This window comes from Frieseomelitta varia, unplaced genomic scaffold, assembly GCF_011392965.1.
Source record: "Frieseomelitta varia isolate USP_RPSP 00005682 unplaced genomic scaffold, Fvar_1.2 scaffold_873, whole genome shotgun sequence".
Lineage (NCBI taxonomy): Eukaryota > Metazoa > Arthropoda > Insecta > Hymenoptera > Apidae > Frieseomelitta > Frieseomelitta varia.
Genome location: NW_025110671.1, coordinates 224,768 through 239,534, shown reverse-complemented (window position 1 = coordinate 239,534; position 14,767 = coordinate 224,768). Strand labels below are relative to the sequence as shown.

General features: G+C 29.4%; 3 protein-coding genes across 5 annotated transcripts; 1 reads left to right on the top strand and 2 right to left on the bottom strand.

Moving 5' to 3' along the window:
* Window positions 1-14: 14 nt before the first annotated feature.
* On the bottom strand, window positions 15-4,126 carry LOC122536842. Its single transcript, XM_043669555.1, has 13 exons — window positions 4,035-4,126; window positions 3,749-3,979; window positions 3,505-3,671; window positions 3,375-3,426; window positions 3,123-3,302; window positions 2,864-3,028; window positions 2,595-2,765; window positions 2,258-2,517; window positions 1,990-2,193; window positions 1,763-1,909; window positions 1,346-1,666; window positions 1,111-1,261; window positions 15-1,008 (listed from the first exon to the last, which is right to left on the bottom strand). The coding sequence occupies exons 1-13, from the start codon at window positions 4,102-4,104 to the stop codon at window positions 851-853; spliced, it is 2,277 nt and encodes a 758-aa protein (XP_043525490.1). The 5' UTR covers window positions 4,105-4,126; the 3' UTR covers window positions 15-850.
* Window positions 4,127-4,350: 224 nt separating this feature from the next.
* On the top strand, window positions 4,351-10,893 carry LOC122536838 (nuclear pore complex protein Nup154). Of its 3 annotated transcripts, none has more exons than XM_043669547.1 (27): window positions 4,351-4,456; window positions 4,771-4,924; window positions 5,005-5,142; window positions 5,211-5,307; window positions 5,392-5,555; window positions 5,630-5,775; window positions 5,884-6,149; window positions 6,222-6,472; window positions 6,621-6,874; window positions 6,940-7,113; window positions 7,194-7,275; window positions 7,414-7,622; window positions 7,695-7,792; window positions 7,866-8,055; window positions 8,131-8,225; window positions 8,307-8,403; window positions 8,466-8,543; window positions 8,618-8,805; window positions 8,887-9,034; window positions 9,118-9,350; window positions 9,472-9,619; window positions 9,696-9,788; window positions 9,875-9,995; window positions 10,067-10,171; window positions 10,272-10,389; window positions 10,464-10,586; window positions 10,691-10,893. In XM_043669547.1, exons 2-27 carry the CDS (start codon window positions 4,816-4,818, stop codon window positions 10,815-10,817), a joined length of 3,852 nt encoding a protein of 1,283 aa, XP_043525482.1. In that variant the 5' UTR covers window positions 4,351-4,456; window positions 4,771-4,815; the 3' UTR covers window positions 10,818-10,893. The 3 variants fall into 3 exon arrangements, with proteins under 3 accessions (XP_043525482.1, XP_043525483.1, XP_043525484.1); XM_043669548.1 differs by having other exon boundaries at window positions 4,394-4,418; window positions 4,499-4,924; XM_043669549.1 differs by having other exon boundaries at window positions 4,406-4,422; window positions 4,499-4,924.
* A 134-nt stretch (window positions 10,894-11,027) lies between these two features.
* Window positions 11,028-11,968, bottom strand: LOC122536841 (histone H2B-like). The gene has a single exon (XM_043669554.1). It carries the CDS (start codon window positions 11,855-11,857, stop codon window positions 11,486-11,488), a length of 372 nt encoding a protein of 123 aa, XP_043525489.1. The 5' UTR covers window positions 11,858-11,968; the 3' UTR covers window positions 11,028-11,485.
* Window positions 11,969-14,767: the final 2,799 nt, after the last annotated feature.

The window sequence follows — 14,767 nt, the reverse complement described above, 5'->3', positions numbered from 1 at the left end:
AATATTACCTTTAATATTGTTAAAAGTAGTCATATTTAACGTTACAATTAGAAATTTATGTAAATCTATTTTGTAACTACATTAAAAAAATACAGGAATTTTATTAATTCACTGCCTAGTGCTTTTGAATTCCATAATTATCAGAATAGAATACTAAGAAATATTAAGAAATACTTTTTGCCTTTTGTTTAGTTGAAAAATTCAATTATCATCTAAAATTCTTGATACAACTTCATTTGCAGCTTGTTCACTGCCAAGTAGTGTTACACCTTTTTTAGATAAAACAAAGTTTATAGTAGATGTGGCATTAGTATTTAACATTTGTGGAAGTCTATAAAAACCATTGCTAAAAAGTAACATACTTATTTTATTTCAATTCTAATTTTTAGCTTGATGAAATAACATTGATTTTGTTATAAATTACCCATTTCGAGCATCCTGGAATATTTCCAATAAACATCAAATTATCAAGACTATAAAACACACAATTATAACTTCACAGATAAAACTCCATTCTTTCCAAATCGTACTTTCAAATTCTAAGGGATTAAAATTTTTTTTATAAATGTAATTAAATAAATTACTCTATTTAACATCAATTGTATTACCTTCACTTTTATCTACTACAGTAATACCAAATGTAAAAAAATCTTGACCTAAAGCTTTGTTGGATTTATTTCTATAATGATAAATGTGACATGAATAAAAATTTTCTATTGTATTACGAGTTGCAATACTAATAGTACTAACTCGTCCATTATTCTTCAGATTGAAAAAATTATTGCTTCATAAAAAATTAAAAATTATAAAATCAATATAAAAAAAGAATAAATATTTGAATTTAATATATTTACTTATTTTCATAAGATTGTAATAATTTATCCATTAACAACCACAAAACATATGTTTGTTTAGAAAATGTGTATCGTTTTTCATGAGGTGTTGTATCATAGATACATGATAATTTAAGTTCTTGACCTAAAAGTAATGGTACTTCTTTATAATAGTCTGAAAAATTATTATATTCAAATGTATTATTGAATTATTATTAGAGTATGTATATTCAAATACATATATTATTATTTATAGTAACGTATTAAGAAATATTACCAGATATACTAATAATACGACTAGAAAATCGTTTGCTACTTATTTCTAGAATTGGTAAGGATATAAGATCTATTTCTTTTCCATTTATATTTAAATATGCAAGAGTAAAACTCATTTGTGGAATGTCTACACATTTGGAACATATTTTTTCCTATTATAAAAATTTAAAAATTATAAAATTATAAAAATTTCATATATTAATTTGAGGATTTTTATTTTAAATAAAGTTGTTTACTCTGATATCATCACGTATAGTTCCTAAGATCTCAGTTACAGATGTAATCATTATCTTTTTCAAAATTGAAGGTATATATTTCTTTTCACCTCCATTAATTTGCATGTATATATTTTTGCTATCATAAATCAATATTACTTCAAACCATTCTCCTATTAAAATATGTTCTACACTTTCAATCGCAGCATAAGCTGTTCCTTGATAAAATTTCAGCTTCACTCTTCCCTCCTCTAATAGTAATAAAATATATTTATTTAACGAATCATCTGGTATTATTGCCACAACTCCATTTACATCCTCTATTTTTATAACAATTATAATCTAAATTATATGATTATATTATGTGATCAATATTACAACATTAATAACTTTTGTTTGAGAACATTATTAGTTAAACAACAATTACAAAATTCTTACTTGCCAATATTCTATACTTTCTGGACATGATACTGTAACTGAATCTGTTACACCAATGTGAATAATTTCTTCATTATCATCTCCCATCAAATATTGAACATTATTACTATGGGATAAAAGGTTTGCATATTTTGTATTGTAATTATCCTAAATGATATTTTATATTTTTAAAATATTTACTTGCTTAATATTAATTACAATTATAGAATTCAATTAATATGTATAACTTTTGATACACGAAGTTGAACAGGTGTAAAATTAATTGTTAATTCTTGAATTTGACCTTGAAATCCTCCTACTTTCATCATATGATCCAGATTATACGACTTTGGAATGCATGAAAAAAAGCTAATTTTATGAAAACCATCATCAATACGTAGTATACCACGCGTTCTATATATTGCAATTAATATTATATGCCACTGTTCTATCTATAAAATAATTTACATCAAATATAAAACAATCAGTATATATAAAAAAAAAGATATTTCTTACTTCTAATTTGGTCTCATGAATCAAAACTAAAGTACAACCAGCAATTTGAGATAAAAGCACTATCTTTCCATTTTGGAGAAACAATTTTATAAAATCACCCATCAATCCATTACAATCTTTTTCAAAACGATAAATGATCATACCAAAAGGAGATGATGGTAAAAATCTTAAATATACATGAAGCAAATGTGAAGATTTTCCACTTGTATCATAAAGGAGACTACTTTTTTCTGTAAAATGTGCTACTTCGTGTGATTTAACTTTTGAATAGAATTCAATTATTACGATTTATTTTAATACTAATCGTAACATTATTTAGATTAGATTCTAAACATACCTATACATGGTTTAGTGAAACATTGACGAAATTCAGAAGCTGAGCCAATACAAGATGTACCATTACCACTTCGAGAAGGATTGTTACACATTCGATTTCTTAACTGTGTACCAATGCCACAACTTGAACTACAAGGCGACCAAACTGTCCATGATGACCACATTCCATTTACTAATAAAGATTGATAATTATAAAATAATTCTTGCAGATTGTATAAATTATTTTTAGGAAATATACAATATTTTATTTATGTAAAATAACATGCTTACTAGAACAATTATTAATTACACAGCTCTTTATATCTTGGGATGAACCTTTACATGAAGTTTGTTGTAAATTTTGTACTTCTAAACAGGTACGTTTTCTTATTTGAACTCCACTACCACACTCTACACTACATGTGCTCCATTTGTTCCAATTAGTCCAAGTACCTGCTATTAAAATAACAAAGCAGTGTGTGTATAATATATGTATATATATTTAAAAATTATATCTTGTACATATACTTTTAAAATATATCTAATGTACTTGAGAACTTTTTGCAATTAAATCCTACACAGCTTTTCGTTTCAAATGCTAAATCACTACAAGTTAATTTAGAACTTGAAGGTGTTGGACTATTGCAAATCCTTGTGCGATATTTTTGACCTTTGCCACAAGTTGCAGTACATGATGACCACATTCCCCAAGCACTCCAACCACCAATGCCTGAAAATTGGATTTCATTATTTATTTATAAAAAATATTAAGTACTTAAAAAATATTTAATTATTTATTTACTTGGACATCCAACATCATATTTAACACAATTCATAGCATTCCAATAGAGCATCTACATATATAAAATATATGAAAATATTATTATAAAACTATTTCTTTGAAAATTGTATATTTTGTAATTGTATATTACTGTATTGTTTCCAAGAATCTTCTCGATATTGGGAAATGTACAATCTACAAGGAAACATAATTCTATCAAAGCTGGTAATTTCTTGTGAAATTCCTGCACAATCTTCAGTTCTCCTTTACGTGTGGGATGAACGTTTACAATCTTCTCATAATCAGTCATTGTACATCCTGAGAAATAATTATTGAAGCAAATTGTACATAAAATTACTATTACAAAAATTTTATTCTGTCATTCTAGAGTGTACCAGTAATCTGACAACTTTCAATTTGATAACTAGGACCAATGCAAAAAGCTCCATTATTGGAAGGTGCAGGATTGTCACAAGTACGATGCCTCCTCCTTCTACCTTTAAATCCACATTTTCCAGAACAAAGACCCCAAGAGCTCCAAGTCCAGCTACCATCAATGGGACATGAATTTTCATGTTTTAATCCAAGATCACAATAAAGGCTCTGCATTGCATTAAATGCGTCGTCTGCAATAAAAATACTAGTAAATTATTAAATTATTGGATATGAATATTCCTTTACCATTAGAAGCAAGAACAATCAACGATATGAACAAAATAAAAAGAAATATTATGGATGACAAAATTTTCATTATACGCAATAATTTAGGAATAATTAATAAAGAAGTGAAATGACAATTATCATTATTATTGCATTATGTGCTAAACACGTTGAATTTCAAAAAGAGTTATAAGTTATTATATTTTAATATATTCCTATTTCAAATGTAAATTATCCGATGAATAAAGCGGTTCAATTTGAATTCAAATATATCTATCTCTCATGTTAAGATAAATTCAAGCCAATGAAATTGGTTGGTTCTGCGTAACAGTGCACGGACTTGAATAAAACTTGAAATTTACTCGCACGCGCGAGCGGCACAAACCTCGTGAGAGTCTGTGCAGTGTCGGTAAAAAACGTATAAATATTTCTAATAAATTGTAGTAAGTGTCTCTTAAATAGAACAGATGCGTTTTGATTTTTAGAGTGCGATTACGTTCTCAAAGGATGATATTGTAAACTGCATTACTTTTAATGTTATTGAGAATTTCGGCGAACGAATAAGTCTAACCTTTGATCACGAATGTCCCAACGACAAAGTTAGACAATTAATCATCGTCGATGAATCAATTAATTCCCACGAGGGACAACAGTATTAATTGATAAAAGATTGTATAATAATAATAATAATTTACGTCAGATAATGTTAATACCTCCGTTACTATCTTATTTCTATCTTTTTTTTGTTTGGATTTAGTTCTGTCTGTATTTAATATTTAATTTTTCCCTGTACCGTACAAACATGACTCTCAATGCCTTAAAAGAAATGGCAGGAGAAGTGGTTGATATCCACATTACGGCTGATAGCAACTTTCCTTCATTAATTAATCTTATGCGATACAATGTGCAAGGTAAATTTGTTACTCTTGTCTGTTTTATATCTTACAGTTATTTTGTATGTTTTACACATAAATACAACAATTTTTTTCAGCTGGACCAACAGTTAGCGGTCGTGACGACCACGACTATCCAAATTTAAATGAAATGTCAATGTGTTTTTCAAATATAAATCAAATGAAAGCATATAGTAAAATCTCCCTGCCATCTGAGATAATGGAACATTTTCGTCGTATCCTTCTAAATAATGATAGATTACTCTTCAATGTTTTTAAATATAATTTCTTAATGTCTAATTAGATATACAATGCCATTGTATGATGGGTCTTTTTACAGAAATTTCGAAAGCATGGCTTACGATTGATAGTGACATATATGTTTGGTCGTATGAAAATGAGTAAATATTTAACTTAAAGTACATAGAAATTTTTCTTACAAGAATATTGCAACTCACTACTTAATATTTGTAATATGCTTTTAGATCTGATGTTGCGTATTTCGATGGATTAAACGAGACTATTATAAGCGTAGGTTTAGTGAAACCCAAAGCAGGAGTATTTCAATCTTATGTAAAGTATCTGTTAATTCTTACAACTACAGTGGAAATAACTATTCTGGGAGTTACACTAACAGAAACCAGTGATGGTATAATATAGTTAATTTTACTCTGAGATTATATCATTTTTGAACTTCGTTTATTGTCTTGATTTTTTGTTTAGGCATTTCACCAGAAATGCAATTGGTTCCTGAACCAATTTTTACTGTCACTACAGATGGAATTGGTATTACAACAATAGCAAACACTAGTAGTGGAAGAATTTTTCTTGGTGGTAGAAATGGATCTCTTTATGAAATATATTATCAGGTAAAGCAGGTTTACTACACGCATGTGAATATAAAAATAATTAATATTATAATATATTTATATATAAGAAATCATAATTAATTACTGTAGTATGTGTTTGTTGTGTAGGCAGAAAGTAGCTGGTTTGGGAAACGTTGTAAAAAAATAAATCACTCTGAAGGTCCATTATCATTTTTAGTTCCATCATTTGTCACTATAGCTTTGTCAGAGGAGGAAGCTATAATACAAATTTCTGTTGATGACTCGCGAAATATTTTATACACACTTGGTGATAAGGGAACCATCACAGTTTGGGATATCGATAACAATGGTGCATCCAAAGTTGCATCTTTATCACAAGCTTCCTTAGTGCAAACCGCTGTTCACGTTGTTAAGTACGTATATTTATACAAATCTTAATTTTAAATAGCTGAAATTCGTGATTCATATTACGTTTATTGTTTTAGAACACTGGATAGTAATAATTTTCGACCATTGGTGAGCATATCAGCGATCACAGAGTCAGAATCAGTACATTTAAACTTGGTTGTAGTTGCAGCTACTGGAATACGTTTTTACTTCAGTTGTACTTCAGTTGCCAATCCGACAACCAGACCTCAAGGTCTGCAATTAATACATGTCAGATTACCACCGCGTTATGCTGCTAATGCGACAGTAATGAGACCAAGAAAGGTACAAATGGCACATTATAGAAAAGGTATACATATGAACACTCTACTGTTGTCCTTTCGCTATCCAATAAAATTAAAAACGCTCAAAAAATGAACTGTTTGCGCGTACGACGCGTAGACTAAAGCGACTATAAAACATCAAAATTTTTATACTATGAGACATACTTATTACAGGAACATTAATTCTTGTTTGCGGCGGAGATACAGAAACAGTTTTATGTTTAAGTAACGATGCTTATCCATTCACAAATTATTTAGCTGAAACTCAAAGTCTTTTATCGCTCGATAGTACGGTATGGGCAATGGCAGAAATTCTTGTAGAACCAGCTATACGTATTGAAAAACAAAATATCACTCAAGAGGAGCCTCCTCTTCTTGTAAGGCAGCACATGGAAGCACCTCGAAAATTTATTTTTTTAACTTCTCAGGTATAATTTAAAAACATATCAAATGTATTTATCGATGAATCATTTATTTATTTATTTAATTACAGGGTGCTATAATTTACGTTCAAGTTCGTCCAATGGACATATTAAAGCAGCTTCTTTTAGAACAACGTGGCCCTGATACTGAAGCCGTTCGTGCATATTTTCAATCGCAATCATTGGAGCAAGCATGTGCAACTTGCCTTATTTTAGCCACGCTTGAAAGTTCTCAGAATGCCGAAGTATTAATTCAGATATATACTTAAAAAAATTTCATTTTTTAAAATTAAAATGTAATGTTTAATTGTAATTTGTTTATAAGTTGGCAGAATGGGCAACGAGAGCTTTTTTTTTATATGGTAGTCAACGAACAACAAGTATTGGACCTGCAATTGATGTACATGGTAATAACTTTATTATAAATACAAATATCACATTACTATATTACAAATATAAAGTATTACTATTTACTATAAATACTATTTACTATAAATAAGTACTTTTATTTTCCATTGTAATTATAAAACCTATGAGTGCTTTAGGAGATATGCGCACATCGACACCAAGAGTTCCAAACTATGATTTAAGACTTCAAGGATTTCGACCTCATGTGCCAGTTGGACATAATACAGATTCTCTGCAACAATTTTCTGCGAAACACAATGGTTTATATCTGTATGTAGGAAGAATACTTCGACCAATATGGAACATGCGTTGTATTAAACAAGAAGTTATAAATAACAAAACTCAGGTGACTGCGTTGATGTAGATTTTTCTAAATGTTTTTGTTTTCATATTATGTTTATTCATATTATAATTTCAGATCTCTAGTACAATTTCGGCAAGACAAGTTAGTTGGATTTTAAGTCTTCTACAGGCATTAAGATCATTTCTCAATAAAAATACCCATATTGCCAAGCAGTATGTTTTTATATGTTATCTCAATAGCCTTACAAATGATTCAGTTTTATTTGAACTATTTATTGATCTTCAGACATAGTACTACTAGAACAACTGATGGATTTGAAACAACTATATCTAGTCATTACCAAGGACCAATAGTCGAAGAAAGAAATTCTTTAGCTGCATTAAAAATTTTCATTACTCATGCCTGTGAAGTGTTAGAACTTTGGAAAATTTTATGTGAAAACCACTTGAATAATATTGTGAATTGCTTATCAAAGGTTAATTAAATATATAGTACAATTTTCTTGATAAAAAGTTTTATCTGTAATAGTTATTTTTGTATTAATTTGTAGGATCAAATTAATCAATTTTCTACGGCGACGTTTCGAGATTTAATTTTAATTGGACATGAAATTCCTTCATTACTAATCATTCATCTTATAGATAGGTAAAATAATTAAATAATTATCTATTAATAAACTAATTAAAGTAAAATTATTATTTACTAATTTTCATAAATCTTTTACAGCTATCTTGGAGATAATGCATCTGTTGATGCTGTAAGTCAAAGATTGCGAGAAGTTTGCCCAAATTTATATAGAAGTGAAGATGCTGTTTGTTCTAAGGTATAAGAAATTAAATTTAAAATATCATTTTTGCATATTGTTAACGTTTCTGTAAATTATAGGCGAATGAAATAATTTTAAAAGCTAAAAATTGTACGAATCCAGAAGAAAAGGAATGCTATTTACAATCTGCTTTAAAGGTAAGCATTTTGATATTATTGTATTACATTACAATTCTCTATTTACATTTATATTACCTATATACGTCCTTCAGCTTTGCAAAGAAGTTGCTCCCAGATTGAACTTAAGTGCAGTATGCCAACAATTCATCGCTTGTCAATTCTATTCGGGTGTACTTGAATTATGTCTCTCCTGTGCAGAGAAAGTAGATCCTAATAACGCTGCCTTACACTATTATAAAAATAATGAACCAATCGAAGATCAAGAAGCTTACACGAAAAGGTATTGATTGTTAAATTATATTTTAGTATTATGTTTAATATATCAATTATTCTAATTATTCAAATAATTGTTTCTATGTAGATTAGAGATTTATAAAGAATTCATTACGCTGCTAGATCATCTCTACAGTCAAAGTATCTCTAACCCATTGACACCTACTGTACCCAGTAAACCTGGCCCTCCGCTACAAAATGGATCAACTATGCCTGTTACACCAGCAAAGGAAATAGTATGATATCTTTTTCAAAGTTAAATTATTTCCAATATAATGACAATCATTGAATCTTTTATATAAATATTTATATGTTTTAGTTGCATGACATTATAACTGATGCATTACACTCTACGTGTGAAATTCTTCATGCTTTAGTGTATGCTTGGATGATAGAAAGAAGGCTTCACGGAGAGCTCGTTGCTCTAGCAGCACCTTCTTTAGAAGCTTATCTTACTCGTGTTAATGCACCGGACTTACTATGGCAGTATTACGAAAAGAATAAAAATCACGCTGCTGCAGCTAAAATTTTAGATGCTATGGCGACCAAAGAGTATGTACAGACATACACAACCATTAAGTTTATTAAATTTATACTCTTTTCTCTTTTTTTTAATTCAAAAGACATTACTTTTTATTTTTCATTTTTTTTTTTTTGTTTTCTTTAAACATAGATCAAATGTACCGTTATCACAGAGAGTTGAATATTTAGCTCGAGCAGTGGTTTGTATGAGAAGCGACCAAGCTGGATACGCTCCATACCTTGGTATATTTTTACGTGAATTAGAAGACAAAGTAGAAGTTGCTAGAATACAACAACAGGTACCTGATTATAAATATGATAATAAAAGTAATAGACTTATTTAGAGTATAATTTGCATGCTGTTGTCATTTTCAGATATTAGATACGATTTGTAACCAACATCTGAGCGATAGACTTAATGAAGAAGCATTCAGAGCATTAAATTCCTCGTTACTTGATATTACAAAGGTATGACCCAATCATTTAAGTTATGAGTTAAGATACTTATATTGATCTTTCAGAAATTACGTTTGTCAATTAATTGTCAATTGTAGTTGTACGAAAACTATGCGGACCCTTTGCAGTTGTGGGAGTGCAAATTAGCTATAATTCATTGCTCTGGTCATCAAGATGCAATGTTAATCCAGGAAATTTGGACTAATATAATAAATAACGGTATTCACATTCTATTTTACATATATTTATACGAATTGAAAAGATATTTACATTTCAATATATATTTATAGAATTAAAAGATGCTTCAACGGCGGAAGATAAAATGACTATTTTAATGAGCAAAATTATATCGTTAGGACAGGAATATTCGGGATCACCTCACTGTTTCCCAGTTGGTAATAATAACTTTCTTACGATTCTTATAAAATAATGAGAATATACGAAATGAAATTATAAAATATTTCGTCAATCTATTTTTCTTTCTTTTTTTTCCAGACTGCTTAGTAAAACAGTTAGAAATAAAAGCATGTAAATTAAATGTATCAAATACTGGAATTATAACTGGGTTTTTACAATTAGGAGTATCGATGGAGGATCTTTTGGATATTTACAAGTAAGTAATAGTTTGCGAAACCAGACACGTTTGATACTTTTTTTGATAAAAAAAAAATACACGCTTGTTCTCAGAATGATTGGCAAAGATACTCGAACTTGGCTAAACGAAGGAAACGAATTTCACCTTATTGAATCGACTGCGAATTTGGTTAATCACTTTATATCTCATTCGAATATTACCAACACCTTCATAAAGTAAGTATTATTCATCTGTCGAACAGATATATATAATCACAAGCCCATGTTTTTGTTGCGTAAATTCTGTTGTTGGATTAATGTTAAAAATGATCGAATTACAGACGAAAAATAATAACGAAGTGCCAGGACGTGATTTCAAAGTGTTTAACTACCTTGTACAGCAAGCCTCACGGACAAGAGTTGATAACGAAACTTCGATCGATTCAAAACATTCTGATTCGTATGTAAGAGAAAATTTGTACTGTTTTTATGATGAATTAATATTTGATAAAATTATATACAAATCATGGAAAATTAAAACATGACCAAATCGCGTCAAGAAACAAATAAACGTGTAAAATACGAGGTGTAAACCACAAAGCACAGGTGCTCGAATGTATTTCATGCACGTTATAAGCATCTCTTTTTTCATTAATAAAAGCCACGTGTTACAAAATATTCATGATGCAGAATATCATTCTTTTACTGCGTCAAGTTATGCGATAATAAAAATTCGTGTACTTCAAATTCTAAACATCTATAAATTTTAAACCTTTTATATTTTATATATTTACTGGAAACTTACTTGTTTACAGTTTATTTGCTCGCGCATTTCCGAGAAAAAAATGACTAACCATAAATCGTGGTATAATATAAATTTTAATTCTGCATCGACAGCTAATATTAAATTTTATTACAGCGTAAAAAGTATGAAATTCTCATTTAAACTTCACAGTATACGCAAATACTTTCAACATTATATCCTATCTTATGCTACAGGTTGGTCATTAATGATCTTTTCAAATATTTGTACATTGGCAAGTTACAAGTTGCAAATCGAAGGAGGCTCCAACGTTAACATAATACGTGGTGGTCCTGAGAAGGACCATTTTGTTTTGTAGGCAAGCTGTTTCTTCTTACTTGGAGCTGGTGTATTTGGTAACTGCTTTAGTACCTTCGCTTACTGCGTGTTTGGCCAATTCGCCCGGCAAAAGGAGCCTCACGGCAGTTTGGATCTCCCGGGAAGTGATCGTGGAACGTTTGTTATAGTGCGCTAATCTCGATGCCTCGGCGGCGATACGCTCGAAAATATCATTGACAAAACTGTTCATAATACTCATCGCCTTGCTGGAGATGCCGGTGTCAGGGTGCACCTGTTTGAGCACTTTGTAAATGTAGATAGCGTAGCTCTCCTTCCTCCTCCTTTTTTTCTTCTTGTCAGCTTTGCTGATGTTCTTCTGAGCTTTGCCGGCTTTCTTCACAGCTTTCCCACTTACTTTCGGCGGCATGTTTTTGTCAACGGACGTAAATTGTTAGAAAGGAAAAACAAAGATAACTCGACGATTCTCGATAGCTACCACCGTTCAACGGTCGTGAGAGTCGGTTGATAAATGTTGCTGCGGCAGGGTCACCTTTCATTTATATACCTGTACCTACGAAGCAGTAGCGATCCACCAATTGGAACGCTCCGTGCTTGCCAGCTGGAATTCCTCGTTACGTGATTGGTACGGCGATGCTACTGTTACCTGGAAATTGATTTCATAGAATGTGTTCCACACATGGTTAGGTACGTTTTTTATGTATGTACTTCGGCATATATGTAAACTTATATTCAATTTTTTTTTTAACTAAACATTTTTTTCTTTTTAGTAAAAGAATTAAAAGATTTTTTATTTAAACGAGATAATACAAATGTGATTTTCTCGCAACATAAATGATTGACATATATACATATACACATATATATATAAATTATATAATTATTAAATAATTTACTTACATTCGCTATGTAATTTATTAATTTATTATTATTATATCATTATTCTCTCTATCTCTGTGTTTTAATTTGTTCTATATTCATAATATAATTTATTATATTTGGTATGATATAATGATTGAAGAATAATATACAAAGAAATTAACATAAAGTAGACTTTCGTATGAAATTCTGGATAAATTTATAAAAATTGGGATTTGTCATATAATTGTTTTTGAGAGAATATAACCTCCAAATTTAAAGTAATAAATAATAACGGACTTTTTAATAATAATTGTCGTTAGATATGTAATTGCACGGTAGAAATAAACGACAAAAAGACAGAACTTTCTAACTATATATGAAATTCTAATTATTATAAAATTGATAAACAAAATTAATAACAATTCCAGAATTATTTTAAACACATTTAATATATGCATATATGTGTATACGTACATACATATGTACGTACACAGAACCAAAAACACTGATTTCAAAACTGGATGTTATACAGTCTAAAAATTCTGCGTAACTCTTTTAAGAAACGGAAAAAATAAAATAGATGATCATGTTTTTTACAAATTCATATAAATCCACACGAAAATTCATAATTTTACAAGAAAATTTGGTCTGCTGATACATTTATTTATCATCATATTCTGTATTTTTACATATACAAATATAATTCATCTTGTTTCTTTTTGTACAAATTTTTTATTGTAAAGAATTCTTCTTTATTACAATATCAAATGCGTACACATATGTATATTTTATATCTCTTGAAGCGCGATAGTTATTTATATTGCAAGTATCCTATCATTGCGTGTTCAAACTATCTGTTGTCATAGAACAGACAACCAAGGAAAACAAGAAATTTGAAGTAAAAATTTCTATGTATAGAATTATTCTAAAAATTTCGTTTCTTTTATAATTTAATCAATGATCAGTAAACTGTTTTCCATCATTCGTATAATTTTACTGTTTAAGTAAATTTAAAAATTCAAACTAAAATAGAAATGATTCACCATTTGTATATGTACCTACGTATACACATAAATATATCATAAATAAACTCGTTAAATTTTCTACTCTTAAACAGAGTTGAATCATTTTAATGATTTTTCAACGATTTCTTTTCCAATATTTGCAAGGTTAATCATAAAACTACATTGAAGATATTCAAGAGGTATAGTAATTGTCAAAAGTACGAATAATACTATTGAGAATGTGAAAAAAAGAGAAGAAATGGAAAGAAAATGTAGACAGAGACTGAATCGGTATTACGGATACCGGTAAAATACCGGTATTTTTAGGTTACTATTCGATTTCGGTTTGATGAAACCGAAATAGTACGAATACCGGTATAACGATGTTAAGTCGGTAGATGTGTTTCGGTATAATACCGGTAAATAAAATATTAATATATTAGAAAAGGAAAAGGAGACAATGATTAAATGTTTTCATAAAGCTGCCGATAGTAAATTTGACGACGCTTATACACGTACACTTTGTTTATTTTTATTAGCTTTTTTATTTTATTTTATTTATATTATCGGCCACAATAGCATTTCCGTGAAGCATCATAAACCCTAGGTTTCCAAGGGCCAACCCAGACCTACGTTTGGAAAATACTTGGAGAGAAAACTCTGCTACACCGCCATAAATTAGGAAAATCGCGAAATTGCAGTCCCACTTTCGGAAAAAGCGCGTTACGAACGCAAGGAGTAGGCGACGCAATTTCATGAAAAAACCTAATCGGTTAAAATCCAAAAACGACTCGGCCAATTAGCGATGTCCGAGATGGGAACCGAGTTTTCCCAACAGCGGAAAAATGTGCAATAAATAAATGAAATTTATGTTATTATGAACTATAATGAATGTTCTATTATATTATTAAAAAATTAATCCAAATTTACTATTATAAACAATCGAAATCCACAATAATATTTTGAATAGTATGATGTCCGAATATTAATAAGAGTCACTGTACGTAGAAAATGAAAAATGTGCTTTCGTCAGGAAAGCGGTACCACACCGGTATTAAAACCGATTTTCCAAATACCGGTATACACAATATTTCGGTTTCAGTTTACCGGTATAATACCTAAACCTCAAAATATTTCGGTTTTCAGTCTCTGAATGTAGGATGTACATTTGGAAATTTACCTTTAAAGAATTTTGAGCAAACCTATTGTTAGCAATTTTCTGAGTAATATATTTGAGTAGATCGTAAGTAAAATAAGACGATTATATTCATCACGTGATATACAAACTATTGTAAACCTATCAATAATTGTATCAATGAATTGTCAAAACATGCCTAAGTAAAATTATGAAAATTTATTGTACACTAAACGAAATTTTTCACAAATTTGAAAAATTGCACACTAAAAATAATAATTATAATATAATTTATATATCGTGTATAAATTTTCCATTT

Bases quoted from the DNA above. Each gene is read 5' to 3' on its own strand.
- LOC122536842 (XM_043669555.1), bottom strand. From the start codon at position 4,104: ATGAAAATTTTGTCATCCATAATATTTCTTTTTATTTTGTTCATATCG. The intron at 1,910-1,989 runs GTTATACATATT...AATATCATTTAG, and splicing joins TTCAACTTCGTGTATCAAAA to GATAATTACAATACAAAATA. The intron at 1,009-1,110 runs GTAATATTTCTT...ATAATTTTTCAG, and splicing joins TCGTATTATTAGTATATCTG to ACTATTATAAAGAAGTACCA.
- LOC122536838 (XM_043669547.1), top strand. From the start codon at position 4,816: ATGACTCTCAATGCCTTAAAAGAAATGGCAGGAGAAGTGGTTGATATC. The intron at 5,308-5,391 runs GTAAATATTTAA...ATATGCTTTTAG, and splicing joins GTTTGGTCGTATGAAAATGA to ATCTGATGTTGCGTATTTCG. The intron at 9,351-9,471 runs GTATGTACAGAC...CTTTAAACATAG, and splicing joins GATGCTATGGCGACCAAAGA to ATCAAATGTACCGTTATCAC.
- LOC122536841 (XM_043669554.1), bottom strand. From the start codon at position 11,857: ATGCCGCCGAAAGTAAGTGGGAAAGCTGTGAAGAAAGCCGGCAAAGCT.